The sequence below is a fragment of the Maylandia zebra genome, linkage group LG10 (genome assembly GCF_041146795.1).
Source record: "Maylandia zebra isolate NMK-2024a linkage group LG10, Mzebra_GT3a, whole genome shotgun sequence".
Taxonomy (NCBI): Eukaryota; Metazoa; Chordata; class Actinopteri; order Cichliformes; family Cichlidae; genus Maylandia; species Maylandia zebra.
The window spans coordinates 19367248-19389763 of NC_135176.1; the positions used below are offsets into that span (position 1 = coordinate 19367248).

A 22516-nucleotide genomic window follows, 5' to 3' on the forward strand; every position below is an offset into this window, starting at 1 on the left:
CTGGCATCTCCCTTAGAGATAGGATAAGAAGCTTAGCCGTCCGGGAGGGGCTCAGAGTAGAGATGCTGCTCCTCTACATCGAAAGGAGCCAGGTGGTTCGGGCATCTGACAAGGATGCCCCCTGGCGCCTCGTGGGTGAGGTGTTCCGGGCATGTCCCACCGGGAGGAGGCCCCGGGGCAGACCCAGGACACACTAGAGGAGATGGCTGGGGAGAGGGAGGTCTGGGCTTCTCTGCTTAGGCTGCTGCCCCCGCGACCTGGCCCCAGACAGGCGGAAGAGGATGGATGGATGGATTTTCCATTTAATTCTGAAATATAATGTTTGTTCCAGAAACTTTCCAACGTTCTGTTTTACAAAAACAAATCTGGAAAAAAAAAGTAAAGCCCATTATTCTTGTATTTAGATTATTTTATCGGATTCCTGAACGTGAAAAAATATTTTAGGACACTTGATTATTTTCTGACTTCTCAGAAGTCAGAAGTTCAATGGGCTGAAATTTGTGTAAAAAAAGTGAAATCGGTTTATTTGCCTGATAAATAACAATATAATTTTTGATTTTCAGATGGTTTAGTAAATTTGTTAAGCATTGTATATACATACAGTCACCTGTAGGTATATATGTACCTACTTTTCGACCTGGGTCGAAACAAACCCCCCGAAAATACTGTACATGGTAGAATGTGAAAAGTAACTAAATAGCGCTTCTCATGCTGGTAGCCTGATAGTCTAATTTCAGGGGAAAGAACCGCCTCCTGCGTCATTACGCACAGCACAGCCAGGCCCTCTCCCTGTAGTTTCAACCTCCGGCCGCTCTGTGCATGCCCGCTCATCAGCTGTCACTGTGGCCGTGTGGAGACGCACATGCTGTTTTTCTACTACCTGGTAACGGAGCATATGCTGCCATGAGTGCTTTGTGTCGCCTGCTTCAGAGAGGACTGCTGAGCGGCCGGCCTCTGTGTCGTTTATTCCCCGGACAGCAGGATGTTAGCTGGGTGGCTCCCGCGGTCCGGTCAGCCAGCTCATCCAGGTATCCGTGCTAGCTTTCCCGGCTAACAGATGCCCTCTGCCTGTCACGTCTGTGACATGGTTCTGGGTAGATATGACAGCCCAGTGTTTCTGCTATAAAATAAAAACTGTTTAAAACCGTTATATAACCAAAGGAATCTCTGGCCATGTCATATAATTTTTGTCTTTAAACGTTACTTTCACAGTTTTACGTAAATGACATTCAGATGTTAGCTGCATGGATAACGGGCAGCTCAACTATCATCACAACCACAAACAGGATTTTAGATCTGAGCTTTTATTATTTTATATTTATATTGTCGGGATAAATAAAACAGTCTTTGCTGTGATCTAGTTCGATTATTATATGCTACATACCTTCTGAATTGCCAGCAGTTTAGCAGTCATGCTAAGCCTGATTAAAATAAATGCTAACGTTGTTGTAATAAGCCCTTAATCTTACCTTTGTTTTGTTACTTATTTACATACATACAAATGATTTTACCTTAATTACTTTAATATTATATGAATATTGAGAGGTACTAAGAGGTTTATTATTATTTAAGCAAGGTGTGCCCGGTAAACAGGCAGCTGCCTGCAGATATGGTAAATTTCCATTTCAGATATATTTTCAATATAAAAATAAATAAAAACACATTGAAAACCTCAGCTTAATTAGCTTTAACTGTGTGATAGTTTCCTAGCAAGCATGACAAATATTTGCTGTTTCCAGCTCGTCGACTTAAAATGTTTAGTATGGGGCGCCGTTTGTAAAGTGAAACATGCTGAAATTAACGGCAACATTTTTCCACATTTAGCTCAAAACCTTACAAAAACATATTTTTTCGAGTAATTTTTACAACATTTAGTAAAATATTTGTAACTTTTCATCAAATGTTAAATATTAAATCTAAATGTTAAATATTAAATCTAAATATTATATTTAAATCTAAATGTTAAATATTAAATCTAAATATTATATTTAAATCTAAATGTTAAATATTAAATCTAAATATTATATTTAAATCTAAATGTTAAATCTAAATGTTAAATATTAAATCAAAATATTATATTTAAATCTAAATGTTAAATGTTAAATCTAAATGTTAAATGTTAAATCTAAATGTTAAATCTAAATGTTTAGGCTAATATGCAAATTTATGTACGGATCAACGGAAATACCAAAATAAAAGCTTCCCGAAAACCTCCAGTGCAAAATTGTGTCTGTTCTCCTCCTCACTTCTCCCCGCCATGTGCTGCTTCACTTCTTGCCTACGAGCATGTCCAGCGATTTTGCTGTACATGTGCTGCAGCGATTGTGAAGTGGAGACTGCAGCTGCTAAGAGTGCACTACTGCTAAACCTTTGGATGGCCGACAAAACGGATCTTCCGATGTTTTCAGCTAAATCGCCGGACGTGCTTTCTCATGGTCGGGTTATGGCTGAATTCCAGTGGAATGACGGTCCCGCCATAATAGACGTTCCAGCCATGTGTTCCAGCCCTAAACCTAACCTTATCTAACTATAACCTTATTCATAACCTTTACTAGCAGTTAAACGACGTAAAATAGTGTTTTCCAAATCGATTTTTAGAAAATGAACGAACATGTGTAGATTGAGTCCAAACGGTTCTCATGTGCTCTCCTTTTTCCGATGCCGTAATTTAGGAACATGTTGGGTACCCGAAAGCATAAAATGTTGACAATTTGTCACCTAGCGAAAATTATTACGCTTTGGGAGTGAGAACGTGTCTGACCACTACCGCCACACTTTTGCGCCGGAGGTTTTCGGAAAGCTTTTATTTTGGTATTTCCACTGATCCGTGCAATAAATTTGCATGTTAGCCTAAACATTTAGATTTAACATTTAGATTTAGATTTAAATATAATATTTAGATTTAACATTTAGATTGAAATACAATATTTAGATTTAACGTTTAACATTTAGATTTAACATTTAGATTTAGATTTAAATATAATATTTAGATTTAACATTTAGATTTAAATATAATATTTAGATTTAACATTTAACATTTAGATTGAATATTTAACATTTAGATTTAACATTTAAAATTCTGTTTTAAATATGAAAAGTTACAAATATTTTACTAAATGTTGTAAAAAATTACTTGTTTTGAGCTAAATATGGAAAAATGTTGCCGTTAATTTCAGCATGTTTCACTTTACAAACGGTGCCCCATAGTTTAGTGCCTATCTTTGATTTATGTTGTTGTGAATGGATTATCTCTGGACGATGACTTCCTGTTTAACAAAATAAATGTATTAAAGCTGTCGCCTGGCACTGAGGGGCTTTAAAGTGTGTCGTTTTCATGTTTTATAGACTGAATAAATGAATAATCAAGCAAACAATCACAGGATGAGTCAGTGATGGAATAACTCACAAACACCTTGTCTCATTGTCCAATTAAAACCTGAATGTATTATTTTTCTCACAGTTTTCTGTCAGTGTTTTAATCTATTAACTCTTTGTACATGTTGTCATGTAATTAGTCATCTTCCCCTTATTAACATTGTAATGACAACAATTTAAAGTCACGGTGAAATAAATAAGAACACGTTTAACATTGATATCCTATGTTTGCACGTAAGAGTAAATGTATTAAATTCATTTGTACATGTGTGTGGTTGCCTGTGTTGTACCAGTAGGTGACAGGAAAATAATTCCCATCAAATAAATTATTTTAACAGGGCAGTTTGAATGGGATTTAATATTAGAGAAGAAAAATGCCCTGTAAGTGACTTTAAGCATTTCTACTCCCTAAAAGTTGAATAAGAGTTTTATTTGTTGGATTTATTGCAGTTCCTGTCTAAGTAGTAACACAAATCTTAGCACAGCTGGAAGCATAGAGGTTCATTCTAATAAACATGAATGTTTTTTTCTTTCCCAGCCTCCTCAGTCCTGTCAACTTGACCTATGACGTCTTCGATGGGAAGGGAGAGAGCACTCCCCTGGTGTTTCTGCACGGTCTCTTTGGCAGTAAATCTAACTTCCACTCAATAGCGAAGTCCTTGGTGCAGCGCACAGGCAGAAAGGTAATGCAGTGATGAAGACAACAGACCTGTCAGTTTTTACATCAAAAACGTTCCCACTTATCTGTTCACTTTAAGCACCCTGTTAATAGTCTTCATACAAAAGCAGGTGTGGGAACGTACAGTTGACAGTGTGTTGTGTGTAATTTGATACAGCTTCCCAGCAGTCTGTGCTGTTGCGAAATTGCCCTGACAGATAATCTCTCATGTGTTTCCTTGATGAAACTCGTGTTCACAACACATTCTTTGTTCGTGCTGGGCCCAAGACAGACACAGCTGACATAAGAGCCAATTCTGCGTGTACGCTCTCTCGCCTCCTCTTCTCCAGTCCAAGTGTCCTAACTGTCCTTTGTCCAGTTAGGTGCTGACAGTAGATGCCCGTAACCACGGCAACAGCCCTCACAACCCCGTGCTGACCTACGAGGCGATGGCGAATGATTTGAACCACCTCCTCGCCCAGCTCCATATCGACAAGTGCATCCTGATCGGCCACAGCATGGGTGGGAAAACAGCCATGACGACCGCTCTGACGCAGGTCAGCGGTCACAAAATGTCACATGAATTTATCATGATAGTGCAATTCCCTCGCTGGATGTCACCTGACCTTTTTCACTGTACATTCCTATGAACTTAATAATCCTCCTGTCCTAGCAATTTCCATTTTCCTACTGGTTTTCCCACAGTGGCATTTTTTACTTCCATTGTCCTGCTTGTTTACCTCAGTCTGTCTGTCTCTGTAGCCTGCTTTAGTGGAGAGGCTGGTGGTCGTTGACATCAGTCCTGCTCAAAGCAGCACACGGACCAACTTCCGGTATTACATCCAAGCAATGCAGGAGATGAAGATCTCCACAGACATCCCTCGTTCCACTGCAAGGCGGATGGCTGAGGATCAACTGCGCAGTTTAGTGAAGGTCAGGATAATCCATTACACTTCTATAATTTAATTTCTTATATTGTTGTTATTAAATGGTATTGCATTTCTATTATTATGTTAGTATTCAGAGATGTTTTTTTTCTAAGTTTGTGTTATTATTTTATTTCATTTACTAAATGTATTGTTTGTTTTTCCCACCTAGACTAGTTGTAGGTAATTATCTTCATTGTGAGTGCTTTTTGATATGATACCAGTCAGTATTTTAAATAAATAAACCAATAAAACCAACCTTTTCCCCAAAAACGATTGTTAGTTTGTCAGAAGTGTCATTTATCTGTTTTGTTAAGGGTTTTTGTATAGATATTAAATCTGTAATAGCTGATCTGTTGGACCACTTGAGGTCAGCATTGTTCCATAACAAAGCCACTTACCATTTTAGAGTCTTGGAGAGACACAATAATGGCATTGATTATGATGACATAAGACCAGTATACTGTGTTCTAGTCACAGAGGCAGGCCTAAGTCTTTGTTTGTGTTAATGTTGAGCAAGAAGGCTCCAGAAGGTTTTTAAGAGCTTTTCTTCTTAAGAAAAGTTCCCTGTCACATCTGAGAAGGATGTTAGTGAGGAATGTGAGTAAAGTAAAAGAGGAAAGCTGTTTTCCATAAAACTATAAACTAATAATTTACATCTGTAAAATGTTAATATATTTCAATAAATCTATGTAGATTCACTACATACCAGCCCCTTCGCAAAAAAAAGGTGTTTATGCAGTTAACAGTTAGGGGTGGGGGAAAAAATCGATACTGTGTAGTATCGTGATATTTTGTTTGCTAATAATGTATCGATACAGGGACAGCAGAAATCGATATTTTGTTACAAAAAACGTTTTTGTGCTCTGACTTCAGAGCATGTTGATCCTTTTTCTGAGCAAGAATCCTGACATTCCTTCACTGTCCAAATGTGTTTAACTTTTTTTTTTGGCAGCAATAAACATGAGAGTTTACTTATTTTAATTTAAGACATGTTTTATTTTAATTAAGGTTAAAACTTTTTTATTTAATGTAAAATTATATTTTGTTTTAATTTACTTTCAAATTCTTCAGTTGCCGAATGGGCTGCATAGTTTTCATAAATTGCATAGTTCAGAATAGCTATAATTGTACCAGATGGTTGCATTCAGTTAAGTTGGACTAGTATGTAATACAAACCGTTCCGTTTGTCAACAATAAAACTGACTGAAATGAGAGAAAGACTGAGTGCGAGACTTTATCAATATTCATTTTATCGAATGTCAAAGTTTACCTTTATGTACAGAATCTGAATATCCCAGATATTTTTAAAAAAACGCAATAATATCGTATCGTGCGTTAAGTATTGTGATAATATCGTATCGTGGGATGTATGGTGATTCCCACCTCTATCAACAGTTAAGCTCGTTATTCAATAACCTGCTGTTTCCTTCCGCAGGAACATTCAGTGCGTCAGTTCCTTCTCACTAACCTGGTGGAGCAGAACGGACACTACGCCTGGAGAGTCAACTTGGAGGCCATCTCAGCGCACCTTGATGACATCATGAGTTTCCCCAACTTTGACACCGGCTATGATGGACCTACTCTGTTTTTGGGTGGAGCTAGTTCTGCTTATATCAGGTATAAAACACAGATTGTGAACTTTTTTGAACAGGTAAAATATTTCCTGAAAAAGGTTCATATTATAACATTTAAAACTAAAGTATTTAGATTTTATATATTTATGAAAATAGGAAAATATTTAACAAAAAAAATGCAAGTGGACACGAAATCATTCTGGGATGCTGGGACTGACCATTTAGTCAGTTTCTCTGATTACAAAAATGTAAACAATCCAATTAAAAATGATAGAGGTTACCTTGAGCTTATCGTAAATACCTAAACTTTAACAGTTTTGCACTGTGTGTAAAGGTAATGCGACATCTATTATATGCTGGATTAATCGCTCAATGATCACAACAAGAGTCCACAGACTGAATAACAGAATGTTTTTTTCTTTTCTCCTGCTCTGTTGAGTGTTTCTGTTTATTATATCTCCTTTAGTCTTAAGCTGTACATGAGGCATAAGAGACGTTGAACTTTCTGCAACAGCAAAGACGTTTGCAGAAATACAACTTCCAGAGAGAAGAGAGCTTTTATCATTTTTTATTGTTTTTTTTTTATCCAGTTTAACTATTAATTCTAATGTTGTAAATGCAGTTTTTAATGTACAGGTGACCATTAAATTTAAATTTAAATAATTAAACTAATTCAGATATTACTTCAAAGTAAGTGCCTGAGAGTGACTGCAGAGTGATGAGACTTAGTATTAAAAGGACTTTGGCTATACTAGCTAACATACATAATCTGTAACAGGTAAGTGAACTTGAAAGCCACTGGCTGTGAGCACATGTGTGGCTCAAGAAAATACTAATGAACTCAGGTTTAAACAACTGGAATGCAAAATGTTGTCGTAATTATTCAGACAGAAGAAGGCACAGTAATGGATATAAGAGAAATAAAATAACACATGATTATCCCTGAGAGGGTTTGCTTCAGGAAAGGCATCCAGGATGAAAAAAAAATCGAAATGTGGATCCATCTGCTGTGTGAAGCGAGCAGCAGAAAGACTTTAGCTTAGAAGTAAGCACGTCACACCAAAAAATATTCAAATATATTAAGACTGTCCTTTTATATACAGAGGAGAATGGCTAGACTGCTTTGAGCTGATAGTAAGGCAACAGTAACTCAAACAACCAGTTTTTACAACTAAGTTGTGCAGAAGAACATCTCGTATTGTTTAACATATCAAACTTTATAGCGGATAGGCTGTAATTCACACAGGCTCACCAAAATTGGGCAACAGATGATTTGAAAAAACGTTGCCTGGTCTGACATTCAGATGGTAGCTCCAGAATTTGGCGTAACAACATGAAAGCATGGATCCATTCTGCCTGGTTGCCGGTGGTGTAATGGTGTGGGGGATTATTTCTTGTACATGTCACAGCCCACCAGAGTATTGTTGCTGTCCACAGTCATCCTTTTATAAGCACAATGTATCCATGTTCTGATGGCTGCTTCCAGCAGGATAATGCATCATGTCACAAAGCTCAGATTATCTGACACAGGTTTCTTGAACATGACAGTGAGTTCACTGTACTATACTTAAAGTTTCAAGCACTTGTTGAGTTTATGCCATGATGAATTATAATATTTCTAAAACCAAAGAGACATCTGCCCTCTACGAGCAGGACTTAGAAATCCATTGTGACTGATATAAATTCGTATATATATTTATATATGTATTATATATGTAAATATACATGAAATAAAAAGACTGTATAGTGTAAAATAAACATAACATTTAACAATATATAACCCCAAAACACGAACCCAAATACCAGTGATTAACAGGTTTCATTTATATTCCTTTAGCACTTTTTCAGTTGCATATTCATGACTTTTACCACCGCCTGTCTTCCTTATAACACCCTCCTCTTCCTCCTCCTCCTCGTGTTCACTCCTGATCCAGCTCCGACGATTACCCAGAAATCCAGAGGCTGTTCCCCAACGCAGATATCCAGTACATCCCAGATGCCAGCCACTGGATTCACGCAGACAAACCCTTAGATTTCATCAGCTCCATCATCTCCTTCCTTCAATCCTAGCTGCCTCCAGCGTACGGGTCTGAACTTTTTTTATGCTCGACACCGTGAGCATCCGCTCGTCAAAAACTGAGGGTGCCGAATCAGCAGCTTCAGCAGGAGCAAGTGTAACTATTAACGATGCTTGTATTTGCCAACACTGGACCAAACTCACCCTTATACAACAGTCAGATCATACCTTTTAACAATATAGCACTTAGTGTAATGTACTGTAGGTGAACTTTTATTTTGTTTAGCCTCTCTGCCAGACAGGTAGTGTTATTAGATTGGCTGGTTTCTAGATGTGTGTTTGTTTTTTGGTTGATTTTTAGATAATAGAAACAAAAGAATCTCCAGTTTAACATAATGGGGCAGTTTTTGGAGGCGGTATACTAATCCAAAGAAATTCTCATTTGCACAGTGCTTCGTTTGTTTCCAGTGGCTTTAGGCCGAGGACAATCTGGGACCGCTGAAGTGTAGAAAGTCATGACAGCACTGCAATGAAACAAATACTGTAAATCTTAGAAGTGATGAATGTGTTAAGCAAAAAAGGTATCAGGAAGTTCGAGCTTGGCGCAGAGGACGTGGTACAGGATTTATGTGGTCAGTTGGTTTGTCATAGGAATTTATTTTACTGTTGATAATAGTGATATATTCAGCTTTTGGTGCAGAACGCGTCTCTTCGTTTGTGTATCTGCTGTGTGTCGGACACGAGGATTTACAGGTCAGTTGCATTTTGCAAAACTCAAGGTCACGGAGAGCGATGGTTGTGTTTTTTAGGCCAACTCATGCATCTATGAAAGGTGAGCAGAAACCACACATACAGTATTATCGCACTGTTTCCTGAGTGTCTCAGGTTATAACTGGATATACTACTTATTACACACTTATGCTATTGTTTTGTCTGTCTGGGGATAAGCATCGGTAACGTCGTCGTGTCTTTGTATGTGGTCAGTCCAAATAGTGTTTTGATGAAATAATGTTTTACCAGTCTGTATCTCATTTATCTCTACAAATAAGGCGCGTATGGGTATCTCACAAATATATGCTGCAACGAGGTACAACTGTACCTTGTTATGTGATCGTAATAGTAGTGAAACTGCCATTGTGTGAATAAGCAGGGTGTTGTTAATTTGTATACGTGCCTCTTTTATCCAGAGCTCCTTTTACATTTCTGTAAAACTTTATTAAGAAAAAACAACTTTTATTCTTCAATAATAATCTAGTAGAGTTTAGATTGGCAGCTGGGTTGCCAGTTCTGTGTGAATTTTCTCACAAGGAAAAGTTCAAGCACTTAGATGTTTACCAGAGTCAATGTTTTTTGTTCTTTTATTGTCATCACGAACGTCTAAAAAGGTTTAAATGGTCAGAATTAAGTTGAGTGAAACTCTTCTTAAGTTGTTTTTTTTTTGTGAAGCTCCAGCTAGTAGAGACTCACCCTTTCTTCCTCTTTTAACCCACAAGACAGATTTTGTCTTGTTGCACAATATTAATAGTTGGTTAGCACTTCCACTTAAATGCAGATCTTGCTAAAGCTTCTGGACTGTTGCAGTGGGATGAGTGGATGACAAAGCAGAGCTCTCCATCAGCAACAGTATAAAAAAATATTGTCAAATTATTCAGTAACATTACGAGTTGTTTGAAGACTGTAACCATCTGTTCAGGATTGTATAGTTTCACTTTGAGCATGCCTTCTCTCTCTCGTCGTCAGGTGTGACTTTACTGTGCTATATACATCCCTGTTTGTTGAATATGTTACCATTATGATGGCATTCATTCTAGATAATGACATATATGTATATAAATTTTAAATGTGTGGAAGATGCATATATATGTGGAATATATATTGTTGAAAATATATTATACAATAAAATGACCAGGAAAAAAAACAGTTGGTCATTTTTCTTTCTTTTTCATATTGCAAAAAGCAAACATGCTGACAGTGAACAGAAGACTGTAAATGATGGATGTCGCTCAAAGGTTTGTGTCGAGCCTCAAAGCTGAGCCAGTTCACTGTTGCTGTCTTGGCGTTTTCCAACTTGAAAATAACTTCACTGAGAAATCAAGGGGCAGTACATGTTCATACAGCGCTGTGAAACAGTATTTGTCCCCTTCCCAATTCTTGTCACACTTACCATATTTTCCATACCATAAGGCGCGAGTAATCCGGGTCCAAAACTCCATCTGCTTCAGGTCCCAAAGTTAAACGAACACTGCAGTATCACTGAGAGTTAAAAACTGTCTAAATTCCTTCATTTTTAATATTTTTAATAAACATTTTTAATAAAATGTTTAATAATGTTGCTGCTTTACTAGACGTAAGAATTAAGTTTAACATCCAGGCATCCATGAAAATAGAATTTATTAAATTTAACAGAGGTAGAAGTTAGCGGGCAGTTAGCTCACTAATTTCCACCTAAACATGACAGCATGTCCTGAGTGAGAGATTTCTGAAAAAATTAAAAAGTACAGCTCTGCTATCACTTCCACCATAAATAAAGACAGAACACGTCAGCAGTGACGTTTGTAGGGTTACTGAAGTTGGGCTAGCTGGTATAGAATGATGTGCTACGTGAACGCTAGTGACACAGCTATGTTAGCATAATATTAGCACAGTAAAGCTGAAGGATGAACGCCAAGTTTTTTTCGCTCGATAAAGGTTAACATGAGGGTTCCTGATGGTTAGGGACAAATGCAATCGCATGGCAGGATGCTGTAAACGGACTAAACTTTAGTCAGGAGGACAACTGAGATAATCCATCCACAATATGAGTCATTAATATACTGCAACAACATGGGAATAGAGCAGCTGCGAGAGAATTCAACATTAATGAATCAATGGTACGGAAGTGGAGGAAGCAAGAAAAATGAGTAAAGTTTGACTTATCTGACTGTTTTGCTTAATGTGCCTTATGTATGAAAACAGACCCGTTCATCGACAGTGCGCCTTATAATGTGGTGCACTGTATGGTCCGAAAAATAGGGTACGTGTTACAGATCATTAAACAAATTTTAATTTTAGAAAAGATCATCTAAGTAGATGCAAAATGCAGTTTTTTAAAAGATGATTTCACTGACTAAGGAAAACGGTTAAACCTAACTACCAAACCTTCCTGGTCCTGTGTAAGAAAGTAATTGCCCCCAAAACCTACTAACTGATAGGTTCACCCTTGGCACCAAGAAATGCAATCAAGTGTTTGCTGTAACCGCTTGATTGCATTTCTTTTGTTTTGGCCTAATCTTATTTGCAGAATTGTTTTCATTCAGCCAAATCAGAAGGTTTTCGATTATGGAAGTTTAAGGTGATGCCAAAACATCTCAATCTGATTCACATCCAGACTTGAATCAATTCAAAACTTTCATTTTGCAGGTTTTTGGGTTTTTTTTGAGCCATTCAATGGTGGACTTGCTGATGTGTTTTGCATCGTTGTACTGCTGTATAACCAAATCGAGCTTCAGGGCACGTCCTGATGTTCAGACATTCTCATTTAGGACTTTCTGGTAGAGAGCAGAATTCATTTTTCCATCAATTACAGCAAATTGTTGTGGTCCTAACGCAGCAATACCACACTATCACCATCACGTCTGATTGTTGGTGTGGTTTTATGTCATATGTAACAGAACTCAGACCTTCCATAAAGTTCAGCTTTTGTCTCATCAGTCCACTGAATATTTTCCAAAAACGTTAAGATGCTTCTTGGAAAATGTGAGATAAGCCTTTGCGTTCTTTTTGGTCATGGATGCACTTTTTGCCCATACTCTTTCTTAATGCTGACTTATCTTGATGCATTCTCAATCATCCAGGTAAGTAAAACCCCAAAAAGTTGATTCTGTTCATCTACGTCCAGATGAACAGAATCAACTTTTTGGGGGTTAATGCTGACTTGTGAGTGCTGACCTCAACTGAGGCATGTGAGTCCTGCAGTTCTTTACATGTTCTGGATTGTTTTGTGACCTTTAAGTGATTTCTTGACTCACCAGGTCTGACAGTAAACAGACCCGGGTGTGGCTAGTAAACCTGAACTCAGCTTTCCAAAAAATGTGGTTAAGCACAGTTAATTCATAACTTAACAAGGAAGGCAATTACTTAAACCTACACCACAGATCATGTAGGTTTTTCCTTAAAGGTACGGTGTGTAAAATCTGACCATTAAATGTCAGTAGCTTGCACAGTTTTGTTTTCTTACCTCTCCCAGTTGAAGCACAAAATCCTGACTCCAGTGGCCGTTGTAGAACAAACAACTCTTGAGTGTTGTTTGTCTGTAGCGAGTGTAGGCTGTCAGTATGCTGTTTACCTCGGTTTGTCCACATCTACTTACTCTGTAAGAGGCTGTAAAAGTTTATAAAAGGAGTCTGGTATGAGTCAGAGAAGCTCACTGTCCGATGACAATGATAAAAAGGTAAAATGTTAAGGAAATGCTACGTGGTAATCGCTGCTTATTTTTTTAACACTCACGTGTTAGAGCCCTGACTTCAGCTCAGGAGCTGAGGCTTGCGGTAAGGAGGAGGAAGAGGATAACATTTTATTAAGATGTTTTTATTTCTTTGGTGAAAGGTTCCTCTTCTCAGAAATATAAAGATAAAGAATAGATATTAAGTTTTATATCTTGAAGGTGAAGGCATGAATTAAAATTTGCATCCGCAAATGGCTACAAGTTCTTGTTTCCTCTGCTTTTGGCATACTGCATATATGACACATATATTAGGCGGGATGTGCATTGGGATACTGGATTCAACATGGCAGCTTCCACAAACAGGCGCCTGTTTCTGTGAATTTCTAATGAATTAATTCTAAGTTTAGGAGACCAGAATTTCAAATCAGCATCATGTTGCCATGGTAAGACTTAAAAGTAGTGACAGAGCACACCATCCCCCACCACCCCTGCCAAAGAAATATCAGGAAATGTTAAAGGTAGCTGAGATTAAATGGCTCCTCAGATTTTTACAGTCACAGCCTTTTTATTCAAAATCTAGAGGAGTGGACTTTTGCTGTTCAAAACACTAATTCACTTTTCAGGCCTTGAAGCAAAACCCACATATAAAGTTTATTATTTAAAGGGACTTAAAATAAACTGAAGCTGGACACCAAGAGTGCTTTTTATACAGCATAAGAACTGAATAGGATTTTAATAAATTTACAACAACAGCATTTGTAAAACTGAATAAGATTAACAGTATTTAATAATTACATGTCTTCATATTATGTTTCATACTTAAATTGCACTAGATTCAAGATCCAAAATATGTTTCCCAAGAATATTGAAACATCTCCTCCAGGTATGTTGAGATATTTAAAAAAAAAATACATGATGGTTCTTGCACAGAAAAAGTTCAGTGACTTTATAAAAACTCCTTAAACAGAATTTGCAATATGCAATATTATTGTTCTTTGCAGAAGTGTAACAGAGATGTCCCTTTATTCACTCCAGACCCAGTTCTCTGGAGCGTTTTCGCATCACACTTGTTTCAGCTGTTTATGGCTGCCTTCCTGACAAGCTGTCACATCATCCTGTCCAAACAACTAAGACTTTAAGTAAGAGCAAAGAAGGAGATCAATGTGAAAACAGTCTTTTAGTTTCAAACGGCGCAGTGAGGCTCAAAGGACAACAAAAAGCAGCGTGTTTTTCATTGTGGAGGAATTCTAAAGAGCTACACGTCAAAGTTTTGCAGCAGAACGAGTGTTTGAAGTCATTCGAAGTCATCACTACTTCAGTCGAGCGATACGACCTGAAAGCCATCGTCTTCTTCCCTTCCTCTCGCTAAATCCTGGTCTCCTTGACGACTGCTCTTGCCCATCCTGAGCTTGTCCCTCCAGTTGCTACTTCTGCCAATGGTAGGGGGCGTTTTGGGAGCCAGAGCAGCAGATGCTGCAGACTTGGAGGTGGGGCTTTGGTTTGAGCTGTTTGCGGGGGTGGCGGCTCCAGCCACAGGGAAGGTGGTCGGCCGCTGCATGGGTGCTCTGTTCGTCCTCCTCAGGATGCCCATGCGAGAGGGCTTCTTCTGGTTCTGCTCTGCCTGCTGCTGACTCTTCACCTGCTGTTGGAGGATCAGCTGAAAGTCCTCCTGAGGTAAGTCAAGGAAAAAACAATGTCAGCACATCGTTACAGCACATCCATCCCTTTTCTTCTGCGTACCCATATAAGGATCATGGAGAGACTGGCCTATCCCAGCTGTTATAACAGTGGCAGGCAAAGTAGACACAGGACAAGTCGCTAGTGTGACACAGTGCTAACACATAGAGGCAGTTCACTCTGACATTCACAGCTGTGGTCATATTAGAATCATTCAAGCACATCTACAGACTGGTCTCTAAGCAAAGGTAGGAAACAAGTGAGAAAATATGCTGATTGACCAGTTTTATAACATTAGAGTGTGACATCTGTGTCACACATGCCTTTTCTGCAGCTGCTTTCAGAGCGATGCATGTATACTGACTGAATAAGAGGCTGTACAGAAATGCATTAAGGGAAGGCCATAGAGACAGATTCAGGACTTTTCATGTTTTTATATCACAATTACCCCACTAATAAGTGCTCACACATAATGCATGCGTACTGTGAATCTGTCTAATAAAGCAAGAAACATAACTACATTAAATTTGGCCTTTATCCACCCCTGGATCACCCCCAGAGTTGCTGTTATTGCTTTTTAGATTCCTCCGAGGAAGTCCGGTTCTGAGCAACCATCAGCTTTAGTGATGGTTGCTCTTTGACCTTACCTTATCCGTAATGACTATTAGACCAATCTGAATATTGTATTAGCGTTGAGTCCAAAGATGACCAAACCAAAGGCGGCATATCTGGTCAGGAACTCAATAACACTTGAATTTGTCCCACAGGTGCAAACTATCTTGGAGTTTAATGGAAATGTATATATATATATATATATATATATATATATATATATATATATATATATATGTATGTATGTGATTTGAGGACCATTTGAATATTTCGGGGGTTTTTTAAGGGTGGCTGCATAAGCAGAGACCACCCTCACTAACTTCTGATGCAAACCCAGTCATTTTGTTGCATAAGCAGGCCTGAACTATGACAGAAACACCTCAGAGCTTCAAGGTCGACTCCAAGTAGGATTTCAGGTGTAACAAGTTAAGTCACGAGTCACTTCAGCAGAAATGTCTTCTACTGTGATGCGTAAGTTCAACAAGACAGGTCTATAATCACTCGTCTGCCTGCTTTCCTGGGTTTTTGGCTACAAGTCTACGCTTTACAATATTTCCTCTTTCCCACACTGTAAAACTCAATGCTGACATCATCGCTCTAGTCCAATCATTTATCTTTCTCCGAGCTGCTCGTGTCATTCTATCATTCAAACTTTATTTCATTTTTTTTAAAACACAGATACCACTATACTCTGTTATGAGGGGTCGTCAAAGTCTAATCACCAAACATCATGTTGAGTTCTTCCCGATAATTTCTCCTTAAACAGCGAATGTGCAAAATTTGTGTGTAAAAATATTTTTTGGACACTTCTCTTACAGCAGCCATTCACATCGGCAGTTTTGTGGCATTTTTTTATTTTTGTCATAAATTTAATTTTCCAATTGTTTTTCCCACAGGGATGAAACAGATCTGACCAATCAGACCATTGGATTTGGCTACGAGTGCACCTCAAAACGCGCACCAATAAGGAATATAGATTATATAGAATATTTTACCTCAGACACACAGCTAGACAGCTCCAAGTAAATGAGCTCCCTGAAATTATTTGATCCCAACTCTGCCAACAAAGCTCAAACTGCCACACTGACATCCTGAAATATGTACGAAAGCAGCTGCGATCCACTTTCAGCACCACAGCTCTTCCTTTTCTTGTTTAGAAACATCAAGACCAGCTCCACATTGCCTGATGTTGACCTCTGTTTTTTCAAAGTGCATCTTTTGAGGACGAATTTTTCACAAAATCGCAACGTGTTCGGTGTGTGTGTTGTTGTTTTTAACAGCTCATTCAGTGCATAAAGGCTTTAAGGGATGACAGTATTTTTATACCAGCGTTGATTCCACGTTCATCTTTATCTTGTAAAAAGGTTGTAACATTAAAAACATTTACTGTATGGTCCTTAGGATTAACCCAACATAAACAGTGGAGTCCCACTGTGTGACTTAGCAGACTGCATAAAGACATACAGATAAAAGGATCACTAAAAATACACAAATAAAAGCCAACAATTAAGAAATTCTAGGAAAATGGCGCTAACGAAGGTCTAAACACAAAGAAATCTAAGATATAATGAATGGGTAGGCTTTTGATATTTTACAGAAAGCCAGAAACACACTTAAATGAGATTCACATCCTATCCTGAGATGCATCGGAGTGAGATGAACACTGACAGTGACAGTAAGGTTTTGATGTTTTGTTTCAATTACTCACAGATGTGTGATGCATTAAAACCACACTTTTTCTTCTAAACTATGCAAACATAAGTCTTCCATCTTTCATGCAGTTTACGTGAAATGACTTGAGGTTTCAGGTACACCTGAAACAGATGCTGCTGCTCTCAACATTAAAGAGCATGCCGTGTAGTTTCAGTTTAACGCTGCAGCAGTCAGGTGCTCGGAAGATGAAGATGTGGGCCATAAGCCAAAGTGCCAGAACAGCCGCTGGCATTAACGCCTGCACGTGATGGCGTGCTGAATTCAATACAAGAGAGTTTTAATTGCAGTCTGGTGTGTGTTTTTATTGGCTGAACACGAAACCAGGTTGTGAAAGTATGTGTGCGTGCGTGTGTCCTACTTTCCCCCACTCCTTTGAGTGTCTTATGTTTACACCTTCCCACCAGCTCTCTTTTCCTCAGTAAAGCCCAGTGTGCTCAGATTATAGATCTCGGTTGAGTGTTTGCCCAGAGAAGCACACCCTTGTGTTGTCTCTGTTAAACATTAAACTCATTTCAGGTTTACCTTCCAGGCCTCGAGCTCCAGCGACAGTTCCAGACGTTTCTGTGCAGCTTCCAGCAGGTGGTTGTTCAGCGTCATCATCTCCGTCTTACTCCGCAGCAGCTCGGCCTCCATCGCCTTTTTCCTGCACAGAGGAACAGAAAGAATGACACACTCCACAAAAATAGATGCAGTACAGTCAGCTTCCCTCTTTTTTCCCCCCTCTTACATTTCGATTATTTTGCTCTTTAGAGGAGTGTGACTGTGTATGTGCTCACTTTTCTATGGCCTCATCTCTGTCCCGCAGCGCCTGCTGGAGAATTGCACTGTCTTCTGCCACCTTTCCTCCAGGTTTGGACTCCTGGATGGACAAACAGGCAAACATGGCAGCGTTATCTTTCTTTCCATTACCTAACATTTTCCACATTTAATCTCACTAACTTTAGTCTCTCTTATCAGCTGAAATCTGGCCTCTACCTTAGTTCCACACCTTGAAAGTTTCTGTAAACATCTCACGAGGCAAACTCCAGAAAGACTTGCTGATGGTGTTACTTGTAAACTTGTTCGACTGCATACCTGAGCTTAGCACATGGGTGGAGGAATTAATGATGTTTTTTTCTGAGGCAAACAATGACGATGTTTCATCAGGAGGAGACAGAGATGCCCTCAGCGTGAGCGTTAGTATCTGTGTACAAGCCTCGGGGCTAATGCTTAGAGGATTTTTGTGGTGTTAGCCAGAGTCAAAGAAAAATTACTCGTGTTAGGATGTTTGTTTTATTTACTGTGGCCCATTTTCTTAAGTATAATACACAATTTTGCCTTTACTCTATAATTTCCTGTTTACTGACTCCCCAAAAGGCCCATTGTTAGCCAAAAACCAACAAAAGCACTACAAAAATGTATTAATGCTTCTTTTGAAGTCACGTTAATACCAGGAGTGCCCAGTGGTCTAAAGACTATATAATCACTAATGTTTAAGGTTATACAATGGAGCAAATAAATATTTGATATCTTGCTGAATTTTTTAGTTTGCTCACGTACAAAGAAATGAGCAATCACTAATTTTTATAGTAATTTCATTTTAATGGTGAGAGACAGAGAAGCATCCCAAAAAACACACATTACATAAACGTTATAAATTGATTTGACTAACGAATTCATTTGTCACCTTTGACCTTCTGCTAGCATAAAAACATTCGTCTGAGTAACGTGTCCACTGAAACCAGCTCAAACAACGACGTCAGAGAAATAGAAGTGCTGACGAGCTTTATTTACTCTGACCTGTTTGGTGTGGCTGATTGCCAGTTTGCGGGCCACGTTCTGCAGCTGGCCCAGAGCGGCGTCCAGGCGGTTTTCCCCATCGGACGGCTCGATCTGGCTGGACTCTGGCTCTGTCAGCGGGTGCAGCAGCCTCAGAATAGACAAAACTTCCTCTGTGACCTGGAATAAAAATCAACGGAAAAGAAATTTTTTTTTAAACCTCCAGAGCTCTGCGGATGTATACCATAGTACTGTGTTGTGGTAAACTGTACCCGATCTTTGTGTTGACTCCAGCCCTCTCCTTCTCTGTTTTCCTGCAGTTTGTCCACCTGGGCCTTCAGCTTGATACTTCGTCTGCGGGACAGCTCCACTTCTCGCCGTACTTCTTTAAGCTACAAACACCATAATTTAATATCCCATCAGAAAATGTTTAGTTTCTCTTGCTGTGAAAGTAAATCAAAGCCTGCACTCAAAAGCTCCTACTTCATGACATTTTTTACACAATCTGAACAGAAACTGCTAATCTACAATCTCGAGTGAAACAACAGATAAAAAATCCAGTCATACTAGTTGAGAGGTCATCCAACACTAAACTGTTTGATGACGTTCACGTCTTCACACATGAATGCAATCCTGGAAGTGTGCGTACACACAGATATCAGAGATATAGGACTAATAAGTGCTGTTAACATGTGTCCAAAATCATTCATTGTCACTGGAAACTGAGGTTTACTGCACTCTGACAGCAGAGCATCAAACGTGTTTTTATTCTACTTCATTATGTTTGCATGGCAGGACTCTGTGCGCTTTGTGTGTTTGTACCCTTTGATACACTGCTAAGCAACAGTTCAATCAGCCTCCTCCCTGTTTTACAGGTTTCATGTTTGACAATCCTCTTCAAACAGATCTCAGTTCAAGCGCTGGTGCTTTAAAATATTTGTGGTTTTTACACACGTGAATATTAAAAAGACTATCTTGGCGTTACCGTGTCTGAGTAGTGTCCCAGTGTTCTGCGTCTGCTGAGCGGCTTGCCACTGTTTAGCAGGTCTGGTAGGGTCCCGTCTAGGTAGTTCCTCTGGAAAGAGTTTGTGTTTTCATTGGATCCTGACCCTTCAGAGTCCCTTGCTTCCTCTGAGGCCACCTCACCCACGCTGTCTTTCTCGTCAGACTGTGAGGTGCTTTCGTCGTCACCCAGCTCATCTTCGCTGATATCGTTCAAATTCAATTCGTTAATGAGGCATGTGTTTTTACCAGCCAGCAGACTGGCAGTGTTTCCTTTAGAGTAATCTTTCTCTGTCTCGTCTACAGACTCTTCTGGATCGTCTGTCTTTGTTGTGGCATTTGGTTCAGGTTCTCTTGGCAAAACCATTGCTCGGTAATAAGTATATTTGTTCCTGAGCGAGCCCAGCTGTCTGTCCTCCAACCTGTTCAGAGAGGAGTAGAGTTGCTCGCTGGTGGTGACTCGAGGTCTCAGCTTCTCATTGAGGACTGAAAAAGGCTGACTGAAATCCATGGCCGGCTCTGTGGAAGTCACAGGCAGAAGTGGGCTCAGTTAAACCATCTGCAGACAGCGCCAGGTAAAAACAAACTCAGGAAAGCAAGAGGAAGTCCATAAAACAAGGTGGAGTGAGGATGACAAATAGAATGTCATTAAACTTGTTTTACCTGAACTGTGTGCGTCTTCACTGGGGCATGATATGACACGATGTGATGTCAGCGGAGGCTGTGGCTTCAAGTGGCCCGTCTGAGCTTTCTTCCTCCTTTTTCTGCCGCTACAAAAACATGACGTGCAAACATACCACAGCAGCAGGGAGACAAATGGGAGGAGGGCTTCTGATACAATCTAGTTATTCAAACCTGACGCATGAAACTTTATTTAAACTCTTCCTTTATCAAGAAAGTCACACATACATAGAACATAGCTACTAGGAGTAGGCCAGTAAACAGAGGTGAAAATAAATTACACAACAGCATCAGCGGAAGTGAATGTTTGCTTGTGAAAAATCACACTTCTGATAAGTCCCTGATTTATTTTTGGTACTGAAAGACTTTGGGGAAAACACCAGTTAGAGTCATTCCTGATATCTGAGGTAAAACGGATTCTGTGACAAACCTCCCACATGCCTGTGCAAAGATGAATCAGTAAGTGACTGAAGGAAAAAAATGATCATCATCAGTTATGTGCATTTAAAAAAAGCTGTTTCCATTACAGTTCACATGGTTATGCGATTCACCAAGATGCAGCAAGGAAGTGGTTCTTGATTGTGTTTTTCCCACTAAGCCAAGGCTGTTTTGAGCAAGAAGTAGGTCGCCTCTAAATTAAATATTCAGCTAGATAGGCCCACTTTTTTTTTTAAACAAATTCTCTTAAATATGGAATCAGACATCTCTATTTCACTGTTTTGAGGTGCTTCTGCTTTTTTACCCGTCAGTGCCACAATTAATCTTGTAATTTGCCTTAATTACCTTTTTTCTTTTTTTGCAGTATACAACTACTTTATTGTGGCTAATCAAAGTCAGTAGAATGACAGACTGAGGCACATACCTATCTGAACAAATGTTGTTTAACTTTATTTATGCCTCAGAGTTTTAATCAGATATATCTGACACAGAAAGTTTTCACAGGACTGCATTCAGTCACGCTAGAAACTAAATACACCCTATTATCTACAATCCTGTAGAACGATGTGGAGGAATTTTGGCTCACTTTTTTACTAATGTTGTTTCAGTTCATTGAGGTTTGTGGGCATTTCATTATGCACAGCATTTCAATCATGTGCTTCAACATTTCCTCCTTTCTTTTTCAGTCATTCTGGTGTAGATTTGTTGCTGTGTTTGGGATCAATGTCCTGTTGCATGACCATACAACCTAGCTTGAGCTGTTGGATGGACGGCTTCACATTTGAATCTTTGGTATATAGAGGACTAGGCCTGTGGCTGCAAAACAAGCCCAAACCATCACCCCTCCTCCACTGTGCTTGACAGCTTTTACTAGATGTTTCTGCTAATGTGCTGCGTTTGTCCATTACGTCACATATCTCCAGTTTCACCTTGTCTGTTCAAAGGACATTTTTCCTTTTGTTCATATGCAACAATGCAAACCTAAGCTGTGTTCCCATCTTCTATTTGGTTGGAAACCCTTCCAAACAGGCCATGTATGCTCAGTATTTTTCTTATTGTACTGTCTTGGACTTAACATTTAACATGCTAACTGAGGCCTGTAGAGTCTGAGATGAGCGCACTTTGCTTTTGCGTATCATCTCGGAGTATTGCATTGTCTGACCTTGTGGTCAATTTGCTAGGAAATCTACTCCTAAGAAGATTGTAGCATTAAGCTAACACACACCTACTTAGTTAATCGAGTAAATTTGATAAGCAGCACCTGGCTGCTGCTTATCCACTTGCTTCCTGTAGAAGCTGTAAGGCCATCTGCATATAGTCCCGTCTATGAGCCTGTTGCAGCTAGCTATTGGTTATCTTAGCTTAGCATTTTTGATCTCCAGATCAAAAGCACCTCAGCACATTTAAAGCTTTCTAATTAACTCTTTATGTGGCTTAATTCTCACAAACAGAAACAAAAAGAGTAAAGAATTAAGAACAGCTTATTATTATTCAATAATAATAATAATAATAAATTTTAATTATGAAGTTGCCTTTCAAGACACAAGATAAAATGAACAAACAGTGGGTTCACAGTGAAAATGCACATTTGAGCAGATGGGTTTTGAGTTGAGATTTAAACTGGGGGTAAAGAGTTCCACAGCCTGGGAGCAGAGCAGC

At 39.0% G+C, this 22516-nt stretch overlaps 2 protein-coding genes across 3 annotated transcripts; one reads left to right on the forward strand and one right to left on the reverse strand.

Annotated features, from left to right (window-relative positions):
* The first annotated feature begins 773 nt into the window (after positions 1–773).
* Positions 774–10202, forward strand: abhd11 (abhydrolase domain containing 11). Its single transcript, XM_004550195.3, has 6 exons — positions 774–1028; positions 3914–4058; positions 4417–4590; positions 4796–4966; positions 6398–6579; positions 8471–10202. Exons 1-6 carry the CDS (start codon positions 820–822, stop codon positions 8604–8606), a joined length of 1017 nt encoding a protein of 338 aa, XP_004550252.2. The 5' UTR covers positions 774–819; the 3' UTR covers positions 8607–10202.
* A 3472-nt stretch (positions 10203–13674) lies between these two features.
* On the reverse strand, positions 13675–20720 carry bicdl2l (bicaudal-D-related protein 2-like). Of its 2 annotated transcripts, XM_004550414.3 has the most exons (7): positions 20402–20720; positions 19722–20257; positions 19009–19128; positions 18758–18916; positions 17755–17837; positions 17501–17621; positions 13675–14645 (listed from the first exon to the last, which is right to left on the reverse strand). In XM_004550414.3, exons 2-7 carry the CDS (start codon positions 20247–20249, stop codon positions 14292–14294), a joined length of 1365 nt encoding a protein of 454 aa, XP_004550471.2. In that variant the 5' UTR covers positions 20250–20257; positions 20402–20720; the 3' UTR covers positions 13675–14291. The 2 variants fall into 2 exon arrangements, with proteins under 2 accessions (XP_004550471.2, XP_076745389.1); XM_076889274.1 differs by lacking the exon at positions 20402–20720 and having other exon boundaries at positions 19722–20333.
* Between the last annotated feature and the right edge of the window lie 1796 nt (positions 20721–22516).

What these genes read in the sequence shown, in the direction of transcription:
- abhd11 (XM_004550195.3), top strand. Translation starts at nt 820, where the DNA reads ATGCCCGCTCATCAGCTGTCACTGTGGCCGTGTGGAGACGCACATGCT. An exon ending in CGGTCAGCCAGCTCATCCAG is followed by an intron (nt 1,029 to 3,913) that starts GTATCCGTGCTA and finishes TTTCTTTCCCAG; the next exon opens with CCTCCTCAGTCCTGTCAACT. An exon ending in TGCAGCGCACAGGCAGAAAG is followed by an intron (nt 4,059 to 4,416) that starts GTAATGCAGTGA and finishes TTGTCCAGTTAG; the next exon opens with GTGCTGACAGTAGATGCCCG.
- bicdl2l (XM_004550414.3), bottom strand. Translation starts at nt 20,249, where the DNA reads ATGGATTTCAGTCAGCCTTTTTCAGTCCTCAATGAGAAGCTGAGACCT. An exon ending in CAATCAGCCACACCAAACAG is followed by an intron (nt 17,838 to 18,757) that starts GTCAGAGTAAAT and finishes TTGTCCATCCAG; the next exon opens with GAGTCCAAACCTGGAGGAAA. An exon ending in AGAGATGAGGCCATAGAAAA is followed by an intron (nt 17,622 to 17,754) that starts GTGAGCACATAC and finishes TCCTCTGTGCAG; the next exon opens with GAAAAAGGCGATGGAGGCCG.